Source organism: Podarcis melisellensis (genome assembly GCF_964234715.1).
Source record: "Podarcis melisellensis genome assembly, chromosome: 8".
Lineage (NCBI taxonomy): Eukaryota > Metazoa > Chordata > Lepidosauria > Squamata > Lacertidae > Podarcis > Podarcis melisellensis.
Window position 1 is genome coordinate 88,357,071 of NC_138540.1, and position 24,268 is coordinate 88,381,338.

The 24,268-nt window shown below is 49.6% G+C and overlaps 1 protein-coding gene across 1 annotated transcript in view; it reads left to right on the forward strand.

Moving 5' to 3' along the window:
• LOC309375981 (leucine-rich repeat and fibronectin type III domain-containing protein 1-like protein) overlaps positions 1-23,364 on the forward strand; it is a 64,019-nt gene extending 40,655 nt beyond the window's left edge. The window contains exons 3-6 of the mRNA XM_081922073.1: positions 15,024-15,634; positions 16,978-17,099; positions 21,733-21,894; positions 23,039-23,364. Coding sequence (XP_081778199.1) covers positions 15,024-15,634; positions 16,978-17,045 — 679 coding nt within the window. The 3' untranslated portion in view covers positions 17,046-17,099; positions 21,733-21,894; positions 23,039-23,364. The remainder of the gene's footprint in view (positions 1-15,023; positions 15,635-16,977; positions 17,100-21,732; positions 21,895-23,038) is intronic.
• The last annotated feature ends 904 nt before the right edge of the window (positions 23,365-24,268 follow it).

Genomic DNA, 24,268 nt, shown 5'->3' on the forward strand with positions numbered 1-24,268 from the left:
CCGGTGCGCCTTATGGAGCGAAAAATACGGTACATTTTTGGGCTGTGACCTTTACACATCTTCCGGTCCCAATATCATGGGGTGGTACAAAGTTATTTTGGCACCTGTTTCCACCCCGTCATTTCCCCCTTGCACAGGGGAAAGGTCTCAGAGACAAAGGTCACAGACAGGACACGGCAGACTACTGAGACCGCAAAAGGTTAGACAGAGGGCAAGATGTTCAGACAGCTGTGGCCTTATCTGTGAGGGGGAGTGTGCACCACACCCCAAGGTCACACGTGCAGACCATGGCTGTCAACTTACAGATTTGAAAACAAGGGACCAGCAGCCTCGAAAATAAGGGATCAGCAGCCAAAATAAGGGATTTTCAGGGCACAGGTATGTTAGACTTCTGAGCCCCTCCGAGCCAAAGGCAGAAAGCCCAGCCAGCAGCCAAACGAAGCCTCAAGCGGTGGTTCCCACAGCGCAGCAACCCAGCAAAGGGGATGCAGCAAGGAAAACCACCATCACCTCTCCGCTGGGAAGCGCTGAGCAGAGGCGAGTCCTCAGGCAACGTGGCCAATTTGATCGGCAGAAGGCATGCAAGCTCCACCCCCCCAGTCGTTCTTAGACTCCTTATTGGGTGAGCAACGCAGCCAAGCAACACAGTTGGAGCCTCCCTCCTCCCTGGCCGGCCAGCAGGGAGGGAGGGAGAGGAGCTGCTTCCTTTGAAACCCGGGAAATTTAAGGGACATCATCAATCCGGGACAGCAGCGGGACATGGCGCTGGGATAAGGGAGTTTCCCACCAAATAAGGGACGGTTGACAGCTATGGTGCATACAACTGAGGCTGCCCGCGGGCGGGAGTGTGCTCTGCAACCCAGTGATCATTCCTACACTGCTTCCTGTGGCAGTGAGTTCCACAGTTTAACTCTGTGCTGCATGAACAGGTTGCTTCTTTTACCTGTCCCGAATCTTATTCGAGGCGACACTTTTTGCAACCTAGAGGAAAGCCCCTGCCCCTTCTTGCCATCAGCAGAAGGTCAGGTTTTTCTGCTTAGAGACACAGAAGCCGTCACTGGTGAAAAAACTGTCACACAGTCAGAACCTGTGGGTGCCCCACGCTGGCTAAGTTTCCCCACCACCGAAATACGGCTTTCCCCTTTCCCCCCGTGCACGATTTCACCTTGGCTCCGCCGACCGCAGCAGCCTGCGAACGAGAGCAGCGAGTATCCATAATGCTTTGGGTGCCCAGTTCCTGCCTTTGAAGTCGGCCTCAGATAAAGTTGCTGTTTTACCTTCTGAAATCCTCCCCTCTGGAGGCTGAAGGAGAATAATTCATAAGCTGCCGGAGCAGGGGAACCACGCTGCGATCAGTGGAAATCCGGTAGCGGGGGAGCTCCGGGGGCCTTTTCATCTCAAAGACATCTCCGTGTTTGTGATGGTTTATCCTTGCCGGAGGGGAAGGGCAGGTTGTGCGGTCAGCGAGCTGGATTTTTGGCTTCGGTCAGCACTGAAAGGATCCAGCAAATGCCAAGAACTGTGGACAGGGCTATGCTGTGCGACACTTCTGAATGGCAGTTTCTGGAAACTGGAGGAGATGAGAGTGTTCCTGTGGTCGTATCCTGCTTCCCTTTGGGGCATCAATTTGGCCCCTGTGAGAACAGCCACTGGCCTGATCTAGCAGCCAGGCTTTTGAAAATTTCCTTACGGAACCTGCAGGTCAAGAGGCAGTCTGTCTAGATCCCCAGGTTCTTTGGGGTATTTGGCCACTGAAATAATCATATAGAATTATAGAATCATAAGAAGAAGAGTTTGGATTTGATATCCCGCCTTTCACTCCCCTTCAGGAGTCTCAAAGCGGCTAACATTCTCCTTTCCCTTCCTCCCCCACAACAAACACTCTGTGAGGTGAGTGGGGCTGAGAGACTTCAGAGAAGTGTGACTGGCCCAAGGTCACCCAGCAGCTGCAGGTGGAGGAGCAGAGAAGCGAACCTGGTTCACCAGATTATGAGTCTACCGCTCTTAACCACTACACCACACTGGCTCTCATAAAACTGCAGAGTTGGAAATGTGGGATGTGAAACACAAGAGTAGTCAAGTCTAACCTTCCTAGAGTGAACATGTTTACACATGGGGAGGAATGTTTGTCCAGCCAGCAGGTAAACTTCCTGTTTCCTTCTGGACTGGGACAGACTTCCTCTGCATGTGACTAGAGGTGGGCGTGGCCTCACCTGTGCAGGTAACAAAAGCATAGGACTGGCTGCCATTTCTCTTTGTCTACATGCATTGAAGAAGCAACATCTGCTTAGCCAAAGATGCTGTCTTGGCTTCCAGCCCAGAGAGGACAAAGGGACTGTCGCCTTATGAGATAGTTTCCAGGTGTACAGTAGTACCTCGGGATGCGAACGGGATCTGTTCCAGAGCCCCGTTCGCATCCTGAACAGAACGTAAGATGCAACTGCGCTTCCGCACATGCGTGTGACATCATTTTGACTGTCTGCAAATGTGCGAGATGTGTGAGTAGCGAAACCCGGAATTAAAGTGCTCTGTTACTTCCGGGTTGCTGCAGAGGGCAACCTGAAAATACTTATCCTGAAGCGTATTTATCCCTGACCCTGTACTCCACCGGGAGCCAGTGCAGCTGGTAAAGCACTGGATGAATGTGCTCCTGTGGCAAGGACCCCGTGAGGAGTCTCGCTGCAGCATTCTGCACCCACTGGAGTTTCTGGGTCAGTCTCAACGGCAGCCCCACATAGAGCGAATTACAGTAATCAAGCCTGGAGGTGACCGTCACATGGATCACTGTGGTCAGATCAGGGCAAGAAAGGTAAGAGCCAGCACACAGCAAAAGGCATCAAGAGGAGATGTAAGCTTTAGAATATTTAGAATTAACCAAATTGACAGATATACCGTATTTTTTGCACCATAACACTCACTTTTTTCCTCCTAAAAAGTAAGGGGAAATGTCTGTGCGTGTTATGGAGGGAATGTCTATAGGTGGCATGCCTACGGATTTTCCTCCTCTAAAAACTACGTGCGTGTTATGGTCGGGTGCGTGTTATAGAGCAAAAAATACGGTAATAACAGTGGCGTAGCGTGGGTTGTCAGCACCCGGGGCAAGGTAAGTAATTTACGCCCCCTAACCCGTGGATTTGCGCCCCCTAACCCGTGGATTTGCACCCCCTAACCCTAACCCCCAGATGTTGCGCCCGGTGCGGCCGTCCCCCCCTGCACCCCCCACGCTATGCCACTGTATAATAAGACAAACACCAAAAAGTGAAGTGAAAAAGGAATGGGAGTGCCTAAATGAATACCTTAAAAGCCAAGGTTCGAGGACAGAAATCTGGCTGAGTCTGGAATAACCTTGTGAAGTGAAAGGAGAAGAAAGAGGGATTTATATCTAGATGCTAGGATAGAGATGATCAGGAAAACAGGAAGTCACAATGAGAGGTAAAGGAGGTGCTGTGGGATTGGTGGAAGTCAATATTTCTTTTTCTTTTTAGTGTTCATATTACTAACTTATAGGATTTGGATTTGTGTTGTTTTTTTGCATGCTTGTTTTTGTGTTTTGTGTATTGTTATTTTCTGTTATTTTGTTGTGTGGAAAATACTAATAAAATTTATTATTCAAAAAACAAAAAACAACAAGAGATGGGCTCAAGAGAGAAAGATGGTTCCATGACTAGCTCCTTTATGGGGTCTCCCAGGTCACACCCATCTACCTGGTCACATAATAATAATAATAATAATAATAATAATAATAATAATAATAAATAATAATAATTTTATTTACATCCTGCCCTCCCCAACTGAAGCTGGGCTCAGTGCAGCTAACAACAGTAAAATGATACAACATTCTAAAATCGTTCCATTATAAAATCAGTTCAAATCAGATTAATGGCAACCATTGGGCTAGAGTTGTGTGAGGATTGCCAAAGGAGTGGGTCAGACTGTGCCTTGGCCAAAGGCCTGGTGGAAGAGCTCCGTCTTGCAGGCCCTGCGGAAAGATGTCAAGTCCCGCAGGGCCCTAGTCTCTTGTGACAGAGCGTTCCACCGGGCCGGGGCCACGGCCGAAAAGGCCCTGGCACTGATCAAGGCCAGCCTAACCTTCCTGTGGCCTGGGACCTCCAAGATGTTTTGTTTGAAGACCGTAAAGTCCTCTGTGGAGCATACCAGGAGAGGCGGTCCCGTAGGTACGAGGGTCCTAGGCCGTATAGGGTTATAAAGGTTCAAACCAGCACCTTAAACCTGACCCTGTACTCCACCAGGAGCCAGTGCAGCTGGTAAAGCACCGGGTGAATGTGATCCCGCAGCGAGGACCCCGTAAGGAGTCTCGCCACGGCATTCTGCACCCGCTGGAGTTTCTGGGTCAGTCTCAAGGGCAGCCCCACATAGAGCGAGTTACATGCAGAGGAAGTTACATGCAGGACGCCCTTCAGCAACATTCCCCTGCATGTCCACCCTGGGCAAACTGGAAATGTTGTATTTGACTCCTTCGGTGATATTACATTCCTCACATACAGGGAGTGAACCTGCAACCTTGGCGTTATTAGACCATGCTCTAACCAACTCTGCCACTGGAAAAGGACGGTGGACTAGATGCGCCCTTGGCCTGAGCTAGCAATCAGACCCTTCTTAGGTTCTTACGGAGCCTTCAGACAGTCTATCTGGATCTCTTGGTTCTTAGGGGTATTTGGCCACTGCGAGAGCAGGATGCTGGATGAGATGGGCCATTGGCCTGATCCAGTATACAGGCTCTTGTTGTTGTTGTTGTTTTGTTGTTTAGTTGTGTCCGCCTCTTCGTGACCCCCTGGACCAGAGCACGCCAGGCACTCCTGTCTTCCACTGCCTCCCTCATGCTGGTAGCTTCGAGAACACTGTCCCACCATCTCGTCCTCTGTCGTCCCCTTCTCCTTGTGCCCTCCATCTTTCCCAACATCAGGGTCTTTTCCAGGGAGTCTTCTCTTCTCATGAGGTGGCCAAAGTCTTGGAGCCTCAGCTTCAGGATCTGTCCTTCCAGTGAGCACTCAGGGCTGGTTTCCTTCAGAATGGATAGGTTTGATCTTCTTGCAATCCATGGGACTCTCAAGAGTCTCCTCCAGCACCAGAATTCAAAAGCATCCATTCTGCGGCGATCAGCCTTCTTTGTGGTCCAGCTCTCAGTTCTGTACATCACTACTGGGAAAACCATAGCTTTCACTATAAGGACCATACAGGCTCTACCCATGTTCTTATGCTGTTGGCACATGCCAAGATTTGAGGGGCAACTGCAGCAGTTCGGTTTCCGAAGGATCTCTGCCCCTTTAAAAAAACAAGACAAAGCTTCTAGTCCCTAGGTTTGCAGAAGCAGGCTTTGAATCTCAGAAGCCCTGAGGAGGAGCTGTTTATGTAAGCTTTGTGGTTGGGGGTCAGGAGACTGCGATTCTCCTTCTCCTGGCGCTTCAGAGGCAGAATGAATTATGCAAAGAAGCCGAGAAGAAAAGGAAGGATAATTCATGCAAAGGCAATCAGGGCCTTGATTTGCACGATTTTAATGCAGGTCACCATATCAAGCTTCATCACGGTGCTGCATATAGGCATGGAATTTGATCGCGGCTTCTGGGAAATTGCTGAACACACGCACACAATCACACACAGTGGCTCAGTGGCAGAGAATCTGTCTTGCAAGAAGGACGGTTCCAAGTTCAATTCCTGCTGGAATCTCCAGGTAACGATGGCAGAGGCTCTGTGATGGCCTGGGATTCGGACTCGGAGGCTGAACCTGAGGAATCCCTGCACAGGATTCTCCGCCTCCAGAACCAGCTGAGCTGGGGCCTGAGCCTGAAGGGTCCTCACCTGTGCTGCTCACCAGTCTGCTCTGGCTCCGGAGGTGATGGAGGACCCATTGCCTGCAGGTGCTCCACTCTCAGTCCCGTCAGAGGAAACTGAGGTTGCCTCTGGGTCCGGTAACCCTCCAGCCTCTCCTGAGCTGCAGAGACTCAGTTCAGGGAGGCGGAGGGAACTAAGTTCCCACAGGAGGAGAGCTCGCCTCCAGGCCAGGAGAGGCGAGTCACCTGAGGATTGGGGCCGCCCTATGCCTCGGGGGAGATAAAAGCCAGCCAGCCCTAGTCCCAAGTTGCAGGAGCAACATTGTTGGTAGCCAGTTCCTGTCTGAACCCTGTCCTGCCGGAGCTCCTGACCTCGCCTGACTCCCTGTCTTGGACCCAGCTTGAGCTTTGACGGACGGCCACAATATTGCACCCCTGACCTCAGACTGGACTCAGACCACACCTCACGCAAAACCACAGGACCAGCACAGGCTCCTTCCTGAAATCCTGGACAGCTTCTGCCAGCCCGTGTTGGCAGTATTGGGCTTTATGGACCAGTGTTCTGATTCAGCATGAAGGATCTCCCTAGCTTCCCACGTTGACTCTCCCAAAGGCGCTTTCCTCCTGGCCAAGTTGTGGAACTTCCCCCCCTTACTTCCGACAGCGTGCAAAAAAGTCTTCAAGGTGACTTAGAGAGACGGCTGGGGGAAAAACAATAGGACGCTAAACATTAGAAGGGGAATAAGCATAAATAAAACAGATGCCCCGCAAAAAAAGCAGATTTCAGCAGCCGAGAGAGAGAAGAGCGTATCGGAGACAAGCAGCTGCTGCGATCGGTCCTGATAAAAGCCCGGCTCTTAAATAAACTAATTGGAACAGGGTCTCTTTGCTCTTCCGAGAGAAGGCGGCATTGATCGGGGCAGGCAGGGAGCACACGGCGGAGGCTTATTAAATTATGAAGGCAGCTCTGCAGGAAGAGAGAAAACATATAGTGGGAGCTGAAGATAAGATAAGAAGATAAGAAAAGCCCGTTGGTCCAGCATCCAGTGGCCTAATACATCTAAGAATCTAGGAATGTTGATAGACTGGCTCTGCACATGGAGGTTCCATAAGAATATAAGACGGCCCTGGGTACTGGGTCAGTCCAGCATCCTCTTCTCATGGGAGCCAAATACCCCAAAGAACCTAGAATCAAGATAGACTGCCTCTAGACCTGGAGGTTCCATAAGAAGAGACTGGGTACTTGATCGAGTCAATGGCCCATCTAGTGGGAAACCCTTATACCAGATTTGAGCACAAAAGCCCTCTCCGTGGGAATGTTCAGGGATCCAGGAGAGGATATATTGTCTGATTATAGCCTTTCCAACTTGTGTAAACAAGTTCACAATTTTAGCAGAGTAACATTCCCCCCTTTTAAACTTGCAGCGGATGCGTTTGATCAAGCTTGCTAAAGCCTCTATAACGACTGTTCTGGTATATCCCCCTATGTGGGGCTGTCCTTGAAGCTGTCCCAGAAACTCCAGTGGGTACAGAATGCTGCAGCGAGGCTCCTCATGGGGTCTCTGCCATGGGAGCATATTCACCCAGTGCTTTTCCAGCTGCACTGGATCCCGGTGGAGTACAGGGTCAGATTTAAGGTGCTGCTTTTGACCTTTAAAGCCCTTCACGGCCTAGGACCCTTGTACCTACGGGACCGCCTCTCCTGGTATGCCCCACGGAGAGCCTCAAGGTCCATAAATAACAACACCCTAGTGGTCCCAGGCCCTAAAGAAGTTAGATTGACTTCAACCAGAGCCAGGGCCTTTTCAACTCTGGCCCCGGCCTGATGGAACACTCAGTCTCATGAGACCAGGGCCCTGCAGGATCTGATTTCTTTCCGCAGGGCCTGTAAGACAGAGTTGTTCCGCCTGGCCTTTGGCTTGGAGCCAATTTGATTCCCTCCCTCTCTCTCTCTTTTCCCTCCTTTCCTTCTTTTCCTTCTCCTCCTGCAAGGCTACATTTTAATATTTTAATGTTCCATTATTTTAATGTTGTATTTTATTTTTGTTTTTAAGTTGTAATCATTCATCTTGTTTTTATTACTGCTTGTAAGCCGCTCTGAGCCCGGCCTTGGCTGGGGAGGGCGGGGTATAAATAAAAAGTTGTTGTTGTTGTTGTTGTTATTATTATTATTATTATTATCTCATAGATATGACACAGTTTTCTATAAAAGAGTTTACTCACACATCATTCTGTTCACAATCGGATCCCAGAAGGCAGACTTAGCTTAGAAAAGTAACATACACCTGGAAACTATCTCATAAGGAGACAGTCCCTTTGGCTGGAGGCCAAGAGAGCATTTTTGGCTAAGCAGATGTTGCTTTTTCGATGCATGTAGTCAAAGAGAGGGAAATGGCTGCCCTGTCCTGTGCTTTTGTAATTACCTGCACAGGTGAGGCCACGCCCACCTCTAGTCACATACAGAGGAAGTCTGTCCCAGCCCAGAAGGAAACAGGAAGTTTACCTGCTGGCTGGACAAACCTTCCTCCCCATGTGTAAACATGTTCACTCTAGGAAGGTTGTACTTGACTGCTTTTGTGTTTCACATCCCACAAAACCATGCAATGAAACCATTAAAACTTGCAGCGGATGTGTTTGCTCAAGCTTGCTAAAGCCTCTATAATAACTGTTCTGGTATATCCCCCTTATTCTCTCATAGATACGACACAGTCTTCTATAAAAGTATAAAGAGAGTTTACTTACTCACATTCTGTTCACAATCGGATCCAAGAAGGCAGACTTAGCTTAGAAAAGTAACATACACCTGGAAACTATCTCATAAGGAGACAGACCCTTTGTCCTCTCTGGGCTGGAGGCCAAGAGAGCATCTTTGGCTAAGCAGATGTTGCTTCTTCGATGCATGTAGTCAAAGAGAGAGAGAGAGATGGCTGCCCTGCCCTGTGCTTTTGTTGGTACCTGCACAGGTGAGGCCACACCCACCTCTAGTCACATGCAGAGGAAGTCTGTCCCAGCCCAGAAGGAAACAGGAAGTTTACCTGCTGGCTGGACAAACCTTCCTCCCCATGATTTAATAAACTTCCATCTTCTCGCCCCTTTCTCCTTTTATCTAAACTGAAAAGTCCCAAATACTACAACTCTTCTTCAGAGAGGAATCGCTCCATCCCCTCCATCATTTCTGAAACTTTCCCAACTCTAGAATATCCTTTCTGAGGGGAGGCGACCAGAATTATGAGCAAAGTTCTCCAAATGCAGTCGCACAGGATATTGGAATAATAATAATAATAATAATAATAATAATAATAATAATAATAATAATAATTTATTTATACCCTGCCCTTCCCGGTTCAAAAACCAGGCTCAGGGCGGCTAACAACAAATTTATTGTAAAAGCAGCATAAAATACAGTATAAAAACATGAATAACAATAAAATTCAATGTTCAGAAATCAATTTAGGGGAAATCCATCTAATAAGCATTAGATAATCACCAGGGCTAGCTGGCTGAATTAGTCATTATGCTATTGGCAGTTTTATTTTCAGACCCTTTTCTAATGATCCCCAGCATGGAATCATTTCAGGTAGCTTTCCCTGAACTTCAGACGGCGGCGTTGGGATTGATCTACCCTGCGTCGAAATTATCGGTCCCTCGTCACCCTTAAAACCCGAAACTGGTTGCTTCTGAAGTGTGGTGAGGACGAAAACAACTTCTCCCCAGAGCGTCCCACCCCCTCTGTCTGTGTGAGTCACCTGTCGGATGTGCCTCCTGACAGGAAGAGTGACTCAGTCAGAGACCCAACAGGTGGCTCATTCTGTCTCCTTTGAGAGCGATGGAGCGATTCTGTGACGCCGACAACTCAGTCGTTTCTCAGCTGGATATGCCTGGAATGGAAAAAAAGAGCCCCTTTTCTCCCTCTCTCGTGACACCAGAACTCCAGGATTTTACGTTGCAAGATTCAGGGCAGAAAAAAGGAAGGTTAACGTTGCGTTAACCTGCGGAACTCTCTGCCACAGGAGGCAGGGATGGCCAGCAAATATGGATGGCTTTAAAGAGAGCTGGGCAAATTCGTGGAGGCAGAGGTGCCGGGTTGTCCCCCAAGATTGGGGGGCCAGCGCATGTTAAACGGATCAGGACCGCAATACCTCAACGACCGCCTCTTTACATATGAACCTACCCGGACCCTGAAATCATCTTCCTTTTTCCCCCAAAATTTTTATTAATTTTCCAAATTTATAGCAAACATATCAACAAATATAAAAAGAAAACATCAAAAAACAAACAGACATAGATCCTGACTGTAATAATTCCTTTTTGTTAACATTGTTAGGTGACTTCCTCAAATCCCCCTGACTGAGTTTCCATATATATCATTGTAGCAGTTTTCCAAAACTATTTTCACATAAATTTTTTTTAGTCAATTAACATCTTTCTTTCTTTTCATTTTAACTTTAAACATATTGTTCTGTAACATCCCATATCTAAATCCTAGGCCAATCTGATACTTGCAAGCAATTCTATTTAGATTATCTTAGCATATTTAGATAAATAGTCTTTAAAATTCTTCCATTCCTCCTGGTATTCCTCCTCCTTCTGGTTGCAGACTCTTCCGGTCAGGTCGGCTAGCTCCAAAACTCCATCATCTTCATCTGCCATTCCTCCACTGTTGGTATGTCTTGTTATTTCCAATTTTTGGCCAACAAAATTCTAGCTGCCGTTGTGGCATACAAAAACAATCTGACAATTCTTGGGCAATTCCAAACCTGTTATTCCAAGTAGAAAGGCTTCTGGTTTCTTGATAAATGTATATTTCAACATTTTTTTTCAATTCATTATAAATCTTCTTCCAGAAGTCTTTCACCTTGGGACACGTCCACCTTCTTTTTCTTTGCATTTCCAACATAGATCACTCTTATGGTAGATCTTTGCTAGTTTTACAGGGGTTAAGTAACATCTATACATCATTTTCATAACATTTTCCTTTAACACCAAAGATGCAGTGAACTTGACCCCTCCTGGCATCCTGAATACCCGAGTGCCAGATAGGTAGCCATTCCAGAAATAATAAACCCAGATGAAGACAAAAGGGTTTGATGAACTTGGCTGGGAAACAGGGAAATGTATATATATATCTCTTTTGCTTCACTTGATGGGTGTTTGGTGGAGGGCAAGGGGAACCATGAGTCAGGGTCCAGGATGCTCAGATTGCTGCCACCCAGACCTCCCCTTTCATGATGTAACCATGATGTATTAGTGATGTAGTTTGAGGGGGTATAACATGGGGATTAGGTAAAGGTAAAGGGACCCCTGACCATTAGGTCCAGTCGTGACCGACTCTGGGGTTGCGGCCTCATCTCGCTTTATTGGCCGAGGGAGCCGGCGTACAGCTTCTGGGTCATGTGGCCACCATGACTAAGCCACTTCTGGTGAACCAGAGCAGCGCACGGAAATGCGGTTTACCTTCCCACCGAAGTGGTACCTATTTATCTGCTTGTACTTTGACATGCTTTTGAACTGCTAGGTTGGCAGGAGCAGGGACTGAGCAACAGGATCTCACCCCGCCGCAGGGATTCGAACCGCCGACCTTCTGATCGGCAAGCCCTAGGCTCTGTGGTTTAATCCACAGCGCCACCCAGCTAATAAAAGTTTGGGGGCTCTTTTGTTTGGGGCTTCCATCTTGTTCCACCTGGTGGCAGGTGGGAGTCCTGTCGCGACAGTCTTCAATCAAGACCAAGCCTCCTGGCTGCTGTTTTGCTCTGGTATTCCTGGCTGGTGTCCTTGTTTTTTTGTCCAAGGGAGCCCTCAGATTTCTCCATTAACAGTTGAGAGGAACAGGGGACGCGACCTTAGAGCATGCCACTCTGTTGTTCCAGTAGCGACTGCAGGAACTGAGAGAGAATTGCCTAGGATTTCAGACCAGGAGCTAGAGGCTGCCAACGAGGACTGGACCCGGGGCGTTCTAGATGCAAGGCAGGTGCGCTCTACCACCCCTCCCGCCTTTGCCCAGACTTTCGTGGAATATTCCACCTCGCCTCCCTGCACCATCCTCCTCTTCTGTTTTTCCTTCTTCCTGCACGCATCCCCCTCGAAGCTGCTGAGTTGCTCCTCTTATTTGCAAGGAGGCAGAGAGGCTGTCAGAACCTGTCCCCTGGGTAGCCATGCCTCTCCTCCCCCCTGCGCCCTGGCAGATGGCCCAGAACTAGCCTGGCTGGCCGGAAAGAAACGGCTAATGTTAAGTGACCTACTTACGATGCAGAACGCAGCCATGTTGCCTGCACGCCTCTCCAAATCCCGCTTGCAGGCGTGGGAACGCAGAACTCCGGAGGCTGTGTTGATGCGAGGAGGTGGGGAGGGAGACAGGCCAGGAATGGGGGAGACCCGGTCGCCCGGCCTCAGAAAAGGGCATTGTGGAGTTGGAAAATGTCCAGGGAGAAGTCATTCCCCTCCTCTCTTGTGAAGCAAGACTCCAACGCGGGCATCCAGGCAGGAGAGTCGAAAGGGAACTCTCCCTTTGAGCAGGGTACAATCGATTTGTGGATCTCTCTGCCACAAAATGGGACATGGGTGGTGCTGTGGGTTAAACCACAGAGCCTAGGGCTTGCCGATCAGAAGGTCGGCGGTTCGAATCCCCGTGACGGGGTGAGCTCAGTCCCTGCTCCTGCCAACCTAGCAGTTCAAAAGCATGTCAAAGTGCAAGTAGATAAATAGGTACCGCTCCAGTGGGAAGGTAAACGGCATTTCCATGTGCTGCTCTGGTTCGCCAGAAGCGGCCTAGTCATGCTGGCCACGTGACCCGGAAGCTGTACGCCGGCTCCCTCGGCCAGTAAAGCGAGATGAGCGCCGCAACCCCAGAGTCGGCCACGACTGGACCTAATGGTCAGGGGTCCCTTTACCTTTACCTGCCACAAGATGCATGAGGCTTATAATAATAATATAATAATAATAATAATAATAATAATAAATTGTATTTATACCCTGCGCTCCCCAGCCAAGACAGGGCTCAGGGCAGCTAACAACCGATACAAAAACAAATTGATTGAAATACAACTTGAAAAACAAGATTAAAATACAACTTGAAAAACAAGATTAAAATACAACTTGAAAAACAAGATTAAAATACAACTTTAAAACATTAAAACATAGAGAGGTGTTGATGGCTCTAGCTTGTCTCGCCCCCTGGTACAGGTTCATGAAAGGGTGACTAAATTGATTGAGGGTAATGGAGAGGCTCTACGAGGAGGAAAGGTTGTAGCACTTGGGACTTCTGTAGCTAAGAGAAAAAGCGTCTTCTTCTTCTTCTTCTTCTTCTTCTTCTTCTTCTTCTTCTTCTTCTTCTTCTTCTTCTTCTGCGATTTCTTGTAGCTGAGCAAGATTGTCTTCCATAAACACGGTTTTAACAGTGTGTCTGTAAGTGGCTGTGGAGGCCAATTCTGGATCCACACGTCCTTCCACAGTGGGGACATTGGTTTCTGGGCGGGAGTTGATCCCGGTGAGCGTTTGCCAAGCGTGCCTTCCTCTTAGGGCAGGCACGGCCAAACGTGGCCCTCCAAATATATAACAATATACTGAGATTTCTCTGATCTCAGGACTTTCCCCCACCCCACCCCTGGAGTCCCATTTTAAACATTTAAAACCGCATCTTTTTCCAAACTCTTAACTTTTATATCAGTCTATATTATCCATGGTAATTGTTACACTGCAAGTGAAATCAAAATCCTGCCAATGTTTCCATCTGCTTCCAGTGGTCTCTTAGAGAAGTTATCAGTATTTCCCATTCTTTTGTAAAGTTTTTGTCCTCTTGGTTCCTGAGTTTTCCAGTCAGCCGCTCTTCAACTCTCTCGGCTACCTGCAGAAAAATTTGAATTGCCTTTTGCTCCAATTCAGCATTAAAGAGCAGGTTTTCCTGGGGAAAGTGATGGTGTAACAACAACAAGAAGAAGATAAGAAAGGGTTATTTTGTATGCAGTAGCTGCACCTAGACTTGTATAGTGGTACCTCAGGTTAAGTACTTAATTCGTTCAGGAGGTCCGTACTTAACCTGAAACTGTTCTTAACCTGAAACACCACTTTAGCTAATGGGGCCTCCCACTGCCGCCGCCGTGCGATTTCTGATCATCCTGAAGCAAAGTTCTTAACCTGAAGCACTATTTCTGGGTTAGCGGAGTCTGTAACCTCAAGCGTATGTAACCTGAAGCATATATAACCCGAGGCACCACTGTACATGCAAATAATTGGAACGGAAACACCATACCCACAAAAGAGGACTGGATTTGTAAATTATCTGAATTTATTGATATGGCGAGACTAACAGCAGCCATAAGGTACCAGACAAATCAGAAACTGAAGGCAGAATGGAAATGCTATGTAGAGTACATGACTAAACACTGGTCTACGGACAACATGTTGGTATGTATGGATTAAGCTTGTAAAGGAAAATAAGAAAAATTTAACGATACAGTCATACCTTGGGTTAAAGTTGCTTCAGGTTGTGTGTTTCAGGTTGCGTCTTGCGGCAACCCGGAAGTAACAGAACGCGTTACTTCCAGGTTTTGCCTTTCGCGCATGCACAGACGCTCAAAATGACATCACGTGCATGTGCAGAAGTTCTGCTCAAGTTGTGAATGGAGCTCCAGAATGGATCCCTTTCGCAACCAGAGGTACCACTGTATTAAGAACATTAGTTTAAGAGACTACGAGCTGTGGGAGAGGGAAGAGGAAGAGGAAGAGGAAGAAGAAGAAGAAGAAGAAGAAGAAGAAGAAGAAGAAGAAGAAGAGAAGTTTGGATTTGATATCCTGCTTTATCGCTCCCCTTCAGGAGTCTCAAAGCGGCTAACATTCTCCTTTCCCTTCCTCCCCCACAACAAACACTCTGCGAGGTGAGTGGGGCTGAGAGACTTCAGAGAAGTGTGACTGGCCCAAGGTCACCCAGCAGCTGCATGTGGAGGAGCGGGGAAGCGAACCCAGTTCACCAGATTACGAGTCTATCGCTCTTAACCACCACACCACACTGGCTCTCGAGCGTATTATTTTCTTTTTTCCTCATTTGTGTTTATGTATGTGAGATTGTCAAATGTCTGTTTGTTTGTCTATTTTTGAAAATAATTTTAATAATAATACAACAACAACAACGCTTGGCCACAAACCAGGAAGGTGCGGACCTGTGCCTAGATGACGTGGGGTAAAAGGTAAGTTTGGATGAGCCCTGATAACTCCTTTTCTCTCTCTCTCCCCCTATCTCAGAATGATCCCTTCGTCCAGCAAAGCCTTCCTGGTGAAGGACCTGGCCTCCGGGCGGGACTACAACTTGTGCGTTCTGGCGGTCTACAACGACGGGGTGACGTCTCTGACGGCGACCCGCAGCCTGGGCTGCGTGCAGTTCAGCACCCCACAGGACGCCCCCCAGTGCCACTCACTTCACACCCAGTTCCTGGGGGGCACCATGATCATCATCATCGGGGGCATCATCGTGGCCTCCGTCCTGGTCTTCATCATCATACTCATGATCCGGTACAAAGTCTACAGCGGGCAGGAGGAGCACAAGAAAGCCAAAGTCAGCAACGTCTACTCGCAGACCAACGGGAACCAGCCCCACGGAGCTGGCCTGCCCTGCTCGGCCTCCAGACCCGAGGGGTGGGGGGTCGCGGACGGATCGGGGGCTGCCCGGGTGCGGAGGGACTGCAGTGTGGTGGCCTTGGGCAAGGACAGCGAGAAAGGCCCCAGGAGCCACCCCTCGGAGACAGGGGCCGAGGAGGCGCCGTCTCCCCGGAGAAGGAGGTGGTCACGGACTAATGTGGACCTCCATAGCAACCCCTCTGGGCCTGGGGGAGAGGTGTCCAGAGCAGAAGAGCAAGGTAAGCGAATTGGGAATGTTCAGGGTGGCAGGAGAGGATATGTTGTTTATTCATATCCTAGGACCCTTGTACCTATGGGACAGCCTCTCATGGTATGTCCCACGGAGGACCTTATAGGGCTTTCAAGGTTAAAACCAGCACCTTAAATCTGATCCTGTACTCCACCGGGAGCCAGTGCAGCTGATATAAAGGTAAAGGTAAAGGTACCCCTGCCCGTACGGGCCAGTCTTGACAGACTCTGGGGTTGTGCGCCCATCTCACTTAAGAGGCCAGGGGCCAGCGCTGTCCGGAGACACTTCCGGGTCACGTGGCCAGCGTGACAAAGCTGCATCTGGCGAGCCAGAGCCGCACACGGAAACGCCGTTTACCTTCCCGCTGGTAAGCGGTCCCTATTTATCTACTTGCACCCGGAGGTGCTTTCGAACTGCTAGGTTGGCAGGCGCTGGGACCGAGCAACAGGAGCGCACCCCGCCGCAGGGATTCGAACTGCCGACCTTTTGATCAGCAAGTCCTAGGCGCTGAGGCTTTAACCCACAGCGCCACCTGCGTCCCTGCTGATATAGCACCGGGTGAATGTGATCCCGCAGCGAGGACCCTGTAAGGAGTCTCACTGTGGCATTCTGCACCCGCTGGAGTTTCTGGGTCAATTTCAAGGGCAGCCCCACGTAGAGGGAGTTACAATAATCCAGTCTGGAGGTGACCATCGCGTGGATCACAGTGGCTAGGTCAGGGCGAGAGAGGTAAGGAGCCAACTGCTTAGCTTGGCCGAGATGAAAAAATGCCGCCTTTGTTATAGCTGCAATCTGCGCCTCCATGAAAAGGGAGGTGTCGAAGATTACACCCAAACTCTTAACCGACGGTGCTGGCACTAATTGCGCCCCTGCAAGAGATGGGAGTTGCCCCCCCCCCCAATCCCATATCGTCCCGTCCCAGCCAAGGCAGCTTAATGAAAATTGGAGCTGATTGCAGCTGATTGAAATTGTTGCAAAGTGTAGGATGGGGGGGGGGCGGCAGAGAGAAAATGGGATGCGATTCTTTGGCCGGGGATGGGAGAAGTGAGAAGGATAGACGAGGGGGAAGAGATTCCCGGGGCTTATGGACCAGAAACTTGATGTTTGTGTGGCTTCCTGGCTTGAAGAGCTCTCTTGAATCTTTAACTGCTGTAAGGCAGGCAGAAGTTCATCAGGTGCTGTTTCTTTTACCGTGCGAAGGTGGAGAAGCTGCAAGTCCAGCATGCAGACCTGCCTGGCACACATCAGAGGAGCGGGGGCACCCTTCAAAGTGGGTACCCAAGGCTTCTCCTCTAACATGCCCCCCCCCCCGGTTGTCTCTGTTCTCTGCAGATCCACAGCTGATTCCACCTTCTGGCGAGAGGAAGAATGGCGGCGAATGGACGGACGTCAAGATCTGAGCTCTGTTTGGGGGCTCCCAGTGGGAACAAGGCATGGCCAGACCGGAGCCTGAGGTGGGAAGTTCTCTCTCTCTCCCCCCACATCCTATCCGCCACTGCAGAGGAAAATTGCAGAGCGTAGTTGAACTGCGGAACTCCTTGCCACAGGAGACAGCAGTGGCCACCAACCTGGGCAGCTTAAAAAGAGGATCGAACAAATCCATGGAGGAAGAGAGGCTACTATCAAAGTTTTACTGGCCCACGAGCCGCCCCCGAACCGAGTCGCCTGCTCGGCGAGTCCCCCGTGCACTGCACTAAACCGGCACAGCGTGGTGTGGGGACTTGCTGAGCGGCGCCGAAAATCCCGTCTGCGCATGTCCAGGCACCAAAAATAGCTTCTGTGCAGGCGCGATTTCCGCCGTCTGGGCATGCGCAGACGCGATTTCCGGCACCATCAACATGCGCAGATGCATTTTCCGGCGTTGCGCTGTGCTGGTCCAGCCCATGGACGATCGCCATGGGAGTGATCCAGCCCATGGCTGGTAAACTTTGCCACCCCTGAACTAGGACATGGGTAGGTAAACTAAGGCCCGGGGGCCGGATGCGGCCCAATCGCCTTCTAAATCCGGCCTGTGGACAGTCTGGGAATCAATGTGTTTTTACATGAGTAGAATGTGTCCTTTTATTTAAAATGCATCTCTGGGTTATTTGTGGGGCATAGGAATTCGTTCATCCCCCCCCCAATATAGTCCAGCCCCCCACAAGGTCTGAGGGACAGGGGGCCGGCCCCCTGCTGAAAAAGTTTGCTGACCCCTGGACTAGGACATGGGAGGCCAGGGTTCGAATCCCACCCCCTCAGCCATGAAATTGACCACCTTGGTCTGGCTGATGCCTCTCAGTCCAGTGGCGTAGCGTGGGTTATCAGCACCTGGGGCAAGGCAAGTAATTTGTGCCCCTTAACCCATGGATTTGACCCCCTAACCCGTGGATTTGTGCCCCCTAACCCTAACCCCCAGATGTTGCGCCCCGTGCGGCCGGCCGCCTCTGCACCCCCCACGCTACGCCACTGTCTCAGTCCAGTCTACCTCGCAGGGGTGTTGTGGGGATAAAATGAGCAAAGAGAGAACCACGTTAAACCACCTTGAGGTACTCGGAGAAAAAGTTGGGACAGAGATGCAATGAAACAATAATGCTAGACAACGCTGCTTCTTTCCCTCTCCACCAATTTAATCTGGATTTACCCCTGGCTGGGGGAAATCCAATAAAGGTCTTTGGAACAACAGCATCCGCAACCCAAATCCTGTTGCCGACGTTTCCATTTGCAATATCTCAGCGCTTCTCTTAACAATATCAAGTCCCCTGGAGCCTTCCGAAGTTGAATTTCAGAGTGGGGCATGTCTGTGCATGCAGACTAAAGGATTGTGCAGTGCGCAGTGCTGATAATGCATTTTGGAATCCTAGAACTGCCGCGTTGGGGGGGGACCCCGAGGGTCATCTAGTCCAGCCCCCATTGCAACGCAGGAATTGGAGCTAAATAATCCCTGGCAGTCGGACACCAAAACTCTTGTTTAAAAATCTACAGTGAAGGAGAGCCTGCCGCTTTCTGAGGGTGTCTGACCGTCGAACGGCTGGCAGAAAGTCATTCCTGTAGCGTAGTCAGAATCTCATCATTTGAATCCATTGGTTCGGGTCTGTTTTCCATGTGGCAGTCCTTTGGATATTTTAAGATAGAGGGACACGGGTGGCGCTGTGGTCTAAACCACTGAGCCTCTTGGGCAGGAGTCAGCAAACTTTTTTCAGTAGGGGGCCGGTCCACTGTCCCTCGGACCTTGCTGGGGGCCGGACTATATTTTTGAAGGGAAAAAAGGACAAATTCCTATGCCCCACTAGTAACCCAGAGATGCATTTTAAATAAAAGGACACATTCTACTCATATAAAACACACTGATTCCTGGACCGTCTGTGAGCTGGATTTAGAAGGCGATTGGGCCGGATCCGGCCCGCCTTAGTTTGCTTACCCCTGATTTATAGGGTCTCCCCACCCCCCAGTTTCCTCCCTCTAAAATATGCTGTAATAATAATAATAATAATAATAATAATAATAATAATAATAATAATAATATTAATAATAATTTATTATTATTTATACCGCACCCATCTGGCTGAGTTTCCCCAGCCACTCTGGGCGGCTCCCAATAAAGTGTTAAAAACAATACAGCATTAAATATTAAAAACTTCCCTAAACAGGGCTGCCTTCAGATGTCTTTTAAAGAGAAGATAGCTGCTTATTTCCTTCACATCTGCTGGGAGGGCATTCCACAGGACGGGTACCACCACCGAGAAGGCCCTCTGCCTGGTTCCCTGTAACTTTGTTTCTCACAGTTACGGAGCCGCCAGGAGGCCCTTGGTGTTGGACCTCAGTGTCCGGGCAGAACGATGGGGGTGGAGATGCTCCTTCAGGTATACTGGACCAAGGCCGTTTAGGGCTTTCAAGGTCAGCACCAACACTTTGAATTGTGCTCGGAAACGTACTGGGAGCCAATGTAGGTCTTTCAAGACCGATTTTATGTGGTCTCGGCAGCCGCTCCCAGTCCCCAGTCTAGCTGCCGCATTCTGGATTAGTTGTAGTTTCCGGGTCACCTTCAAAGGTAGCCCCACGTAGAGCGCATTGCAGTAGTCCGAGCAGGAGATAACCAGAGCGTGCACCACTCTGGTGAGACAGTCTGCGGGCAGGGAGGGTCTCATCCTGCGTACCAGATGGAGCTGCCCTGGACACAGAATGGACCTGCGCCTCCATGGACAGCTGTGAGTCCAAAATGACTCCCAGGCTGCGCACCTGGTCCTTCAGGGGCACAGTTGCCCCATTCAGGACCAGGGAGTCCCCCACGCCTGCCCGCCTCCTGTCCCCCCAAAACAGTCCTTCTGTCTTGTCAGGATTCAACCTCAGTCTGTTAGCCGTCATCCATCCATTGTACTTCTGCAAACTTCAGAGTTTCTTTTCCCTTAGCAGGCTGATACCGCTGCTGACACCCCCCCCATTGTGGGTTGGTGACATCATTTTGTCCACAGAAAGATGAGTACGTGGAGAATTGCGCTCGCTGCTCATATATATATGAGTTTTAGTGCCCAGACCAACCCCGCTCTTGGCTTCTAAATCAATAGCGGACGGGCTATTGCAGGGTAATTGAATACAGCAGGCATGGAAAAGGCTTCAGACATCTGTATTCGCAGAGCGATGGAAGACCAGGGCTGGTTTCAAGCCTGCCTCCAGGCAGCTCTTTGCCCGTTCCTGCCTTTGGGCCTTTAAAAGAAAAAGGGGGAAAGTATTTTTTTATTAAATCTTACCCATATAACCCAAATAACAGACGAGAGCCTCGTGAGAGAAGAACGCATTAAAAGCTAAACCGAATTGAGCCTGGCATGGGATGACCATGCTCTTAAAGCATATCGTTTTTCCTCCCAAGAATCCTGGGAATTCTAGTTTTGTTAAGGGTGGGAACCATAGCGCTGTGGGGGGTAAACTGCAGTTGGGGGAAAACAATTTTTTAAAAATATATTCATTGCTTTTTCAAAGATTTTGTTGAAGCAAATCAAACACATCGCAGAATGGTAGAATTCTACGAGTTGTCAGGAAATCTTCAGCCATGGTTCCTACATGGCAGGGGGTTGGTCTAGATGACTTTGGGGGTCCCGACCGACTCCACATTTCTAAGGCAAATCTGGGCATGTGCCACGTGCCTTTCCCTAACTGAGGAGTAACAGATTGAGGTTGAATCCTGACAAGACAGAAGGACTGTTTTGGGGGGACAGGGGGCAGACGGGTGTGGAGGACTCCCTGGTCCTGAATGGGGTAACTGTGCCCCTGAAGGACCAAGTGCGCAACCTGGGAGTCGTTTTGGACTCACAGCTGTCCATGGAGGCGCAGGTCTGTTCTGAGTCCAGGGCGGCTGTCTGCCAGCTCCATCTGGTACGCAGGATGAGACCCTCCCTGCCTGCAGACATGTCCCACCAGTGGTGCATGCTCTGGTTATCTGCCGCTTTGACTACTCCAATGCGCTCTACGTGGGGCTACCTTTGAGGGTGACCTGAAAACTACAACTAATCCAGAATGCGGCAGCAAGAATGGGGACTGGGAGTGGCTGCCGAGACCACATAACACCAATTTTGAAAGACCTACATTGGCTCCCAATTCGTTTCCGAGCACAATTCAAAGTGTCGGTGCTGACCTTGAAAGCCCTAAACGGCCTCAAAGGCCCAGTATACCTGAAGGAGCGTCCCCACCCCCATCGTTCAGCCCGGACACTGAGGTCCAGTGCTGAGGGCCTTCTGGTGGTTCCCTCCCTGCGAGAAGTGAAGTTACAGGGAACCAGGAAGAGGGCCTTCTCGGTGGTGGCACCCTCCCATCAGATGTCAAGGAAATAAACAACTCCCAGACTTACAAAACATCTGAAGGCAGCCCTGTTTAGGGAAGCTTTTAATGTTTGATGTATTACAGTATTTTAATATTTGGTTGGAAGCCGCCCAGAGTGGCTGGGGTATAAATAAATTATTATTATTATTATTATTATTATTATTATTATTATTATTATTATGTAGCCAGTTCTGGAGTTCTGGGCACATGGCTTTTGAGGAACGGTCTACCAGGGGGACTTAAACCACACCGCATTCTCAGATTTAAAACAAGTGCTCTCTCTTTTTCTTTCCTCAGATCGGAGCTAGGACTTGCAGCTCACCCCTCCTGCGCGTCCCTCCAACCTCCCGGCCTCTCGCCAGGCAGCGAATCAGCAGCAGGAGCAAAGTCCTGCCTTCGTGGACTGGATCAGGGGCTGAGCTGGGGCTGCCAGGGGGGGCCACGCAAAGAGGCTGGGAGGTGAGTTCGGGTCCCGTTTTCAAAATGCGACGCATCGGTTCGCCTGGGTGGTCTGCGATTCTGCAGCCGTGCCACACAGAAGGACAATTTGGGTGCCGAGTGCGAATCCTGCCCCGAACGCAGTGCCCCAGGAGTTCCATCACCCCATGGCATTGTGGGTAGAAAGCATAGGGGCCGCTTTGACCATTCTGTCGGCCATCTTGTGCTACGTGGCATGTTTCTTTTCCCACAATGCCTCGGGGCAAGTGCCAGCTGGGGCTGGTGGTAGCCCAAAATAATATGGAGGGCAATGTTCTGGTCGCCTCATCTCAAAAAGGATATTGTGGAGTTGGCAAAGGTTCAGAAAAGGGTGACCGAAACAAAAAAAGGGAGTGGAACGGCTCCCTTACGAAGAAACTTGTTTTTTTTATCTTTTTAATGGTTTTATTGCATGGTTTTGTGGGATGTGAAACACAAGAGCAGTCAAGTACAACCTTCCTAGAGTATAAGCAAGTTTACAATTTAGCAGAGTAACATTCCCCTTTTTAAACTCACAGCGGATGCATTTGCTCAGGCTCGCTAAAGCCTCTATAATAACTGTTCTGCTATTTTCCCCTTATTCCCTCATAAAAGATAAGACATGACACAGTCTTCTATAAAAGTATAAAAAAGAATTTACTCACATTCTGTTCACAATCAGATGGCAGACTTTGCTTAGAAAAGTAACATACACCTGGAAACTATCTCATTAAGAGACAGTCCCTTTGTCCTCTCTTGGCTGTACTTGACTGCTCTCGTGTTTCACATCCCACACATCCCACACTCTCCCACAACTCGTGTTCAGAAGCATAGCTGCCTCCTCTATGAACATGTCTAATTCTCTTCTAAAGCTATCCAAGCCAGTGGCCGTCACTGCCTCCGGTGGCAATGAGTTCCATAGTTCAACTATGTGCTCCGCGAAGAATTCCTTTGTGCTACCTGTCCTGAATATTTCATCATTCAGCTTCAGTGCATCTCCTCTATAGGAGAGGGGGGGGGGGAGCCCAGATTCCTATAGGGGAAGATTTTCATCTTGCCTCCCAAAAATTGCTTTCCGTGACTTTTGCCCGCATTTCAGAGCATTGCAGGATCTAAAGGCCTTTTCCTATTTTCTCTCCCTCCCCAGGTTGAATTTCTGGACTGCACATCACTCCTCTGCTCTCTCTCCCATCACAATGGTGCTGCCCATCACAATTAGAGGGGTGGGGCCAGCAGCCCCTGCCCCGGACGCCCCTTCACGCCTCCCGCGGGGTGGGAGAGTTGCGCTCCGCGCTTGCCGAGGTCTCACCCATGTGCTGTTTCTACTGGATTCTCACTCGTGGACCCCCGCTTTTCTTTTCTACAAAGCTCGCTCCCGTTTTTCTAAACCGTGTTCCGCAATTTTCTAATAAACAGAGTTGGAAACCAGCGACGGATGGGGTGGCACCGGGAAGCTCCCTAAAAAGGGGTGTCTGTCTGTGTCTGTGTGGCTTCTTTCCATAGCTGTCAACTGTCCCTTATTTGGCGGGGAACTCCCTTATCCCAGCGCCGTGTCCCGCTGCTGGTGTCCCTTAAATTTCCCGGGTTTCAAAGGAAGCAGCTCCTTTCCCTCCCTCGCTCCCTGCTGGCCAGGGAGGAGGGTGGCTCCAACTGTGTTGCTTGGCTGCTTTGCTCACCCAATAAGGAGTCTAAGAACGACTGGGGGGTGGAGCTTGCATGCCTTGTGCCAATCAAATCGGCCGCTTTTCCTGGGGACTCGCCTTTGCTCAGCGCTTCCCAGCGGAGAGGTAACAGTGGTTTTCCTTGCTGCATCCCCTTTGCCGGGTTGCTGCGCTGTGGGAACCACCGCTTGAGGCTTCGTTGGGCTGCTGGCTGGGTTTTCTGCTTTTGGCTCGGAGGGGCTCAGAAGTTGAACATACCTGTGCCTGGAGAATCCCTTATTTTGGCTGCTGATCCCTTATTTTCGAGGCTGCTGGTCCCTTATTTTCAAATCTGTAAGTTAACAGCTTTGCTTCTTTCCAGAACAAGTAAAGGATAACATGAACCAAGCCATTTCTTAATAATGACCCACCCCCCCAAACTCCGTTGGCTCGAGGCTGGCAATAAAAGGAGAACCAAATCAACAAAAAGTTTGCGCCATCCCCCAAAAATGGTATCCTCTCTCTCTCCATCCTAAGTTTCCCAAACACTGCAGCCCTGTGCATGTGACCAAAATTGCAGTAGGCCACGCCCCCATTTGGCCATGTGACAAAGCACGCTGTATACGTCTGTACAGTGGTACCTTGGTTCTCAAACTTAATCCGTTCCGCAAGTCCGTTCCAAAACCAAGCCGCGCTTTCCCAAACAAAGTCCTGCAAAACGGTTAATCCGTTCCAGA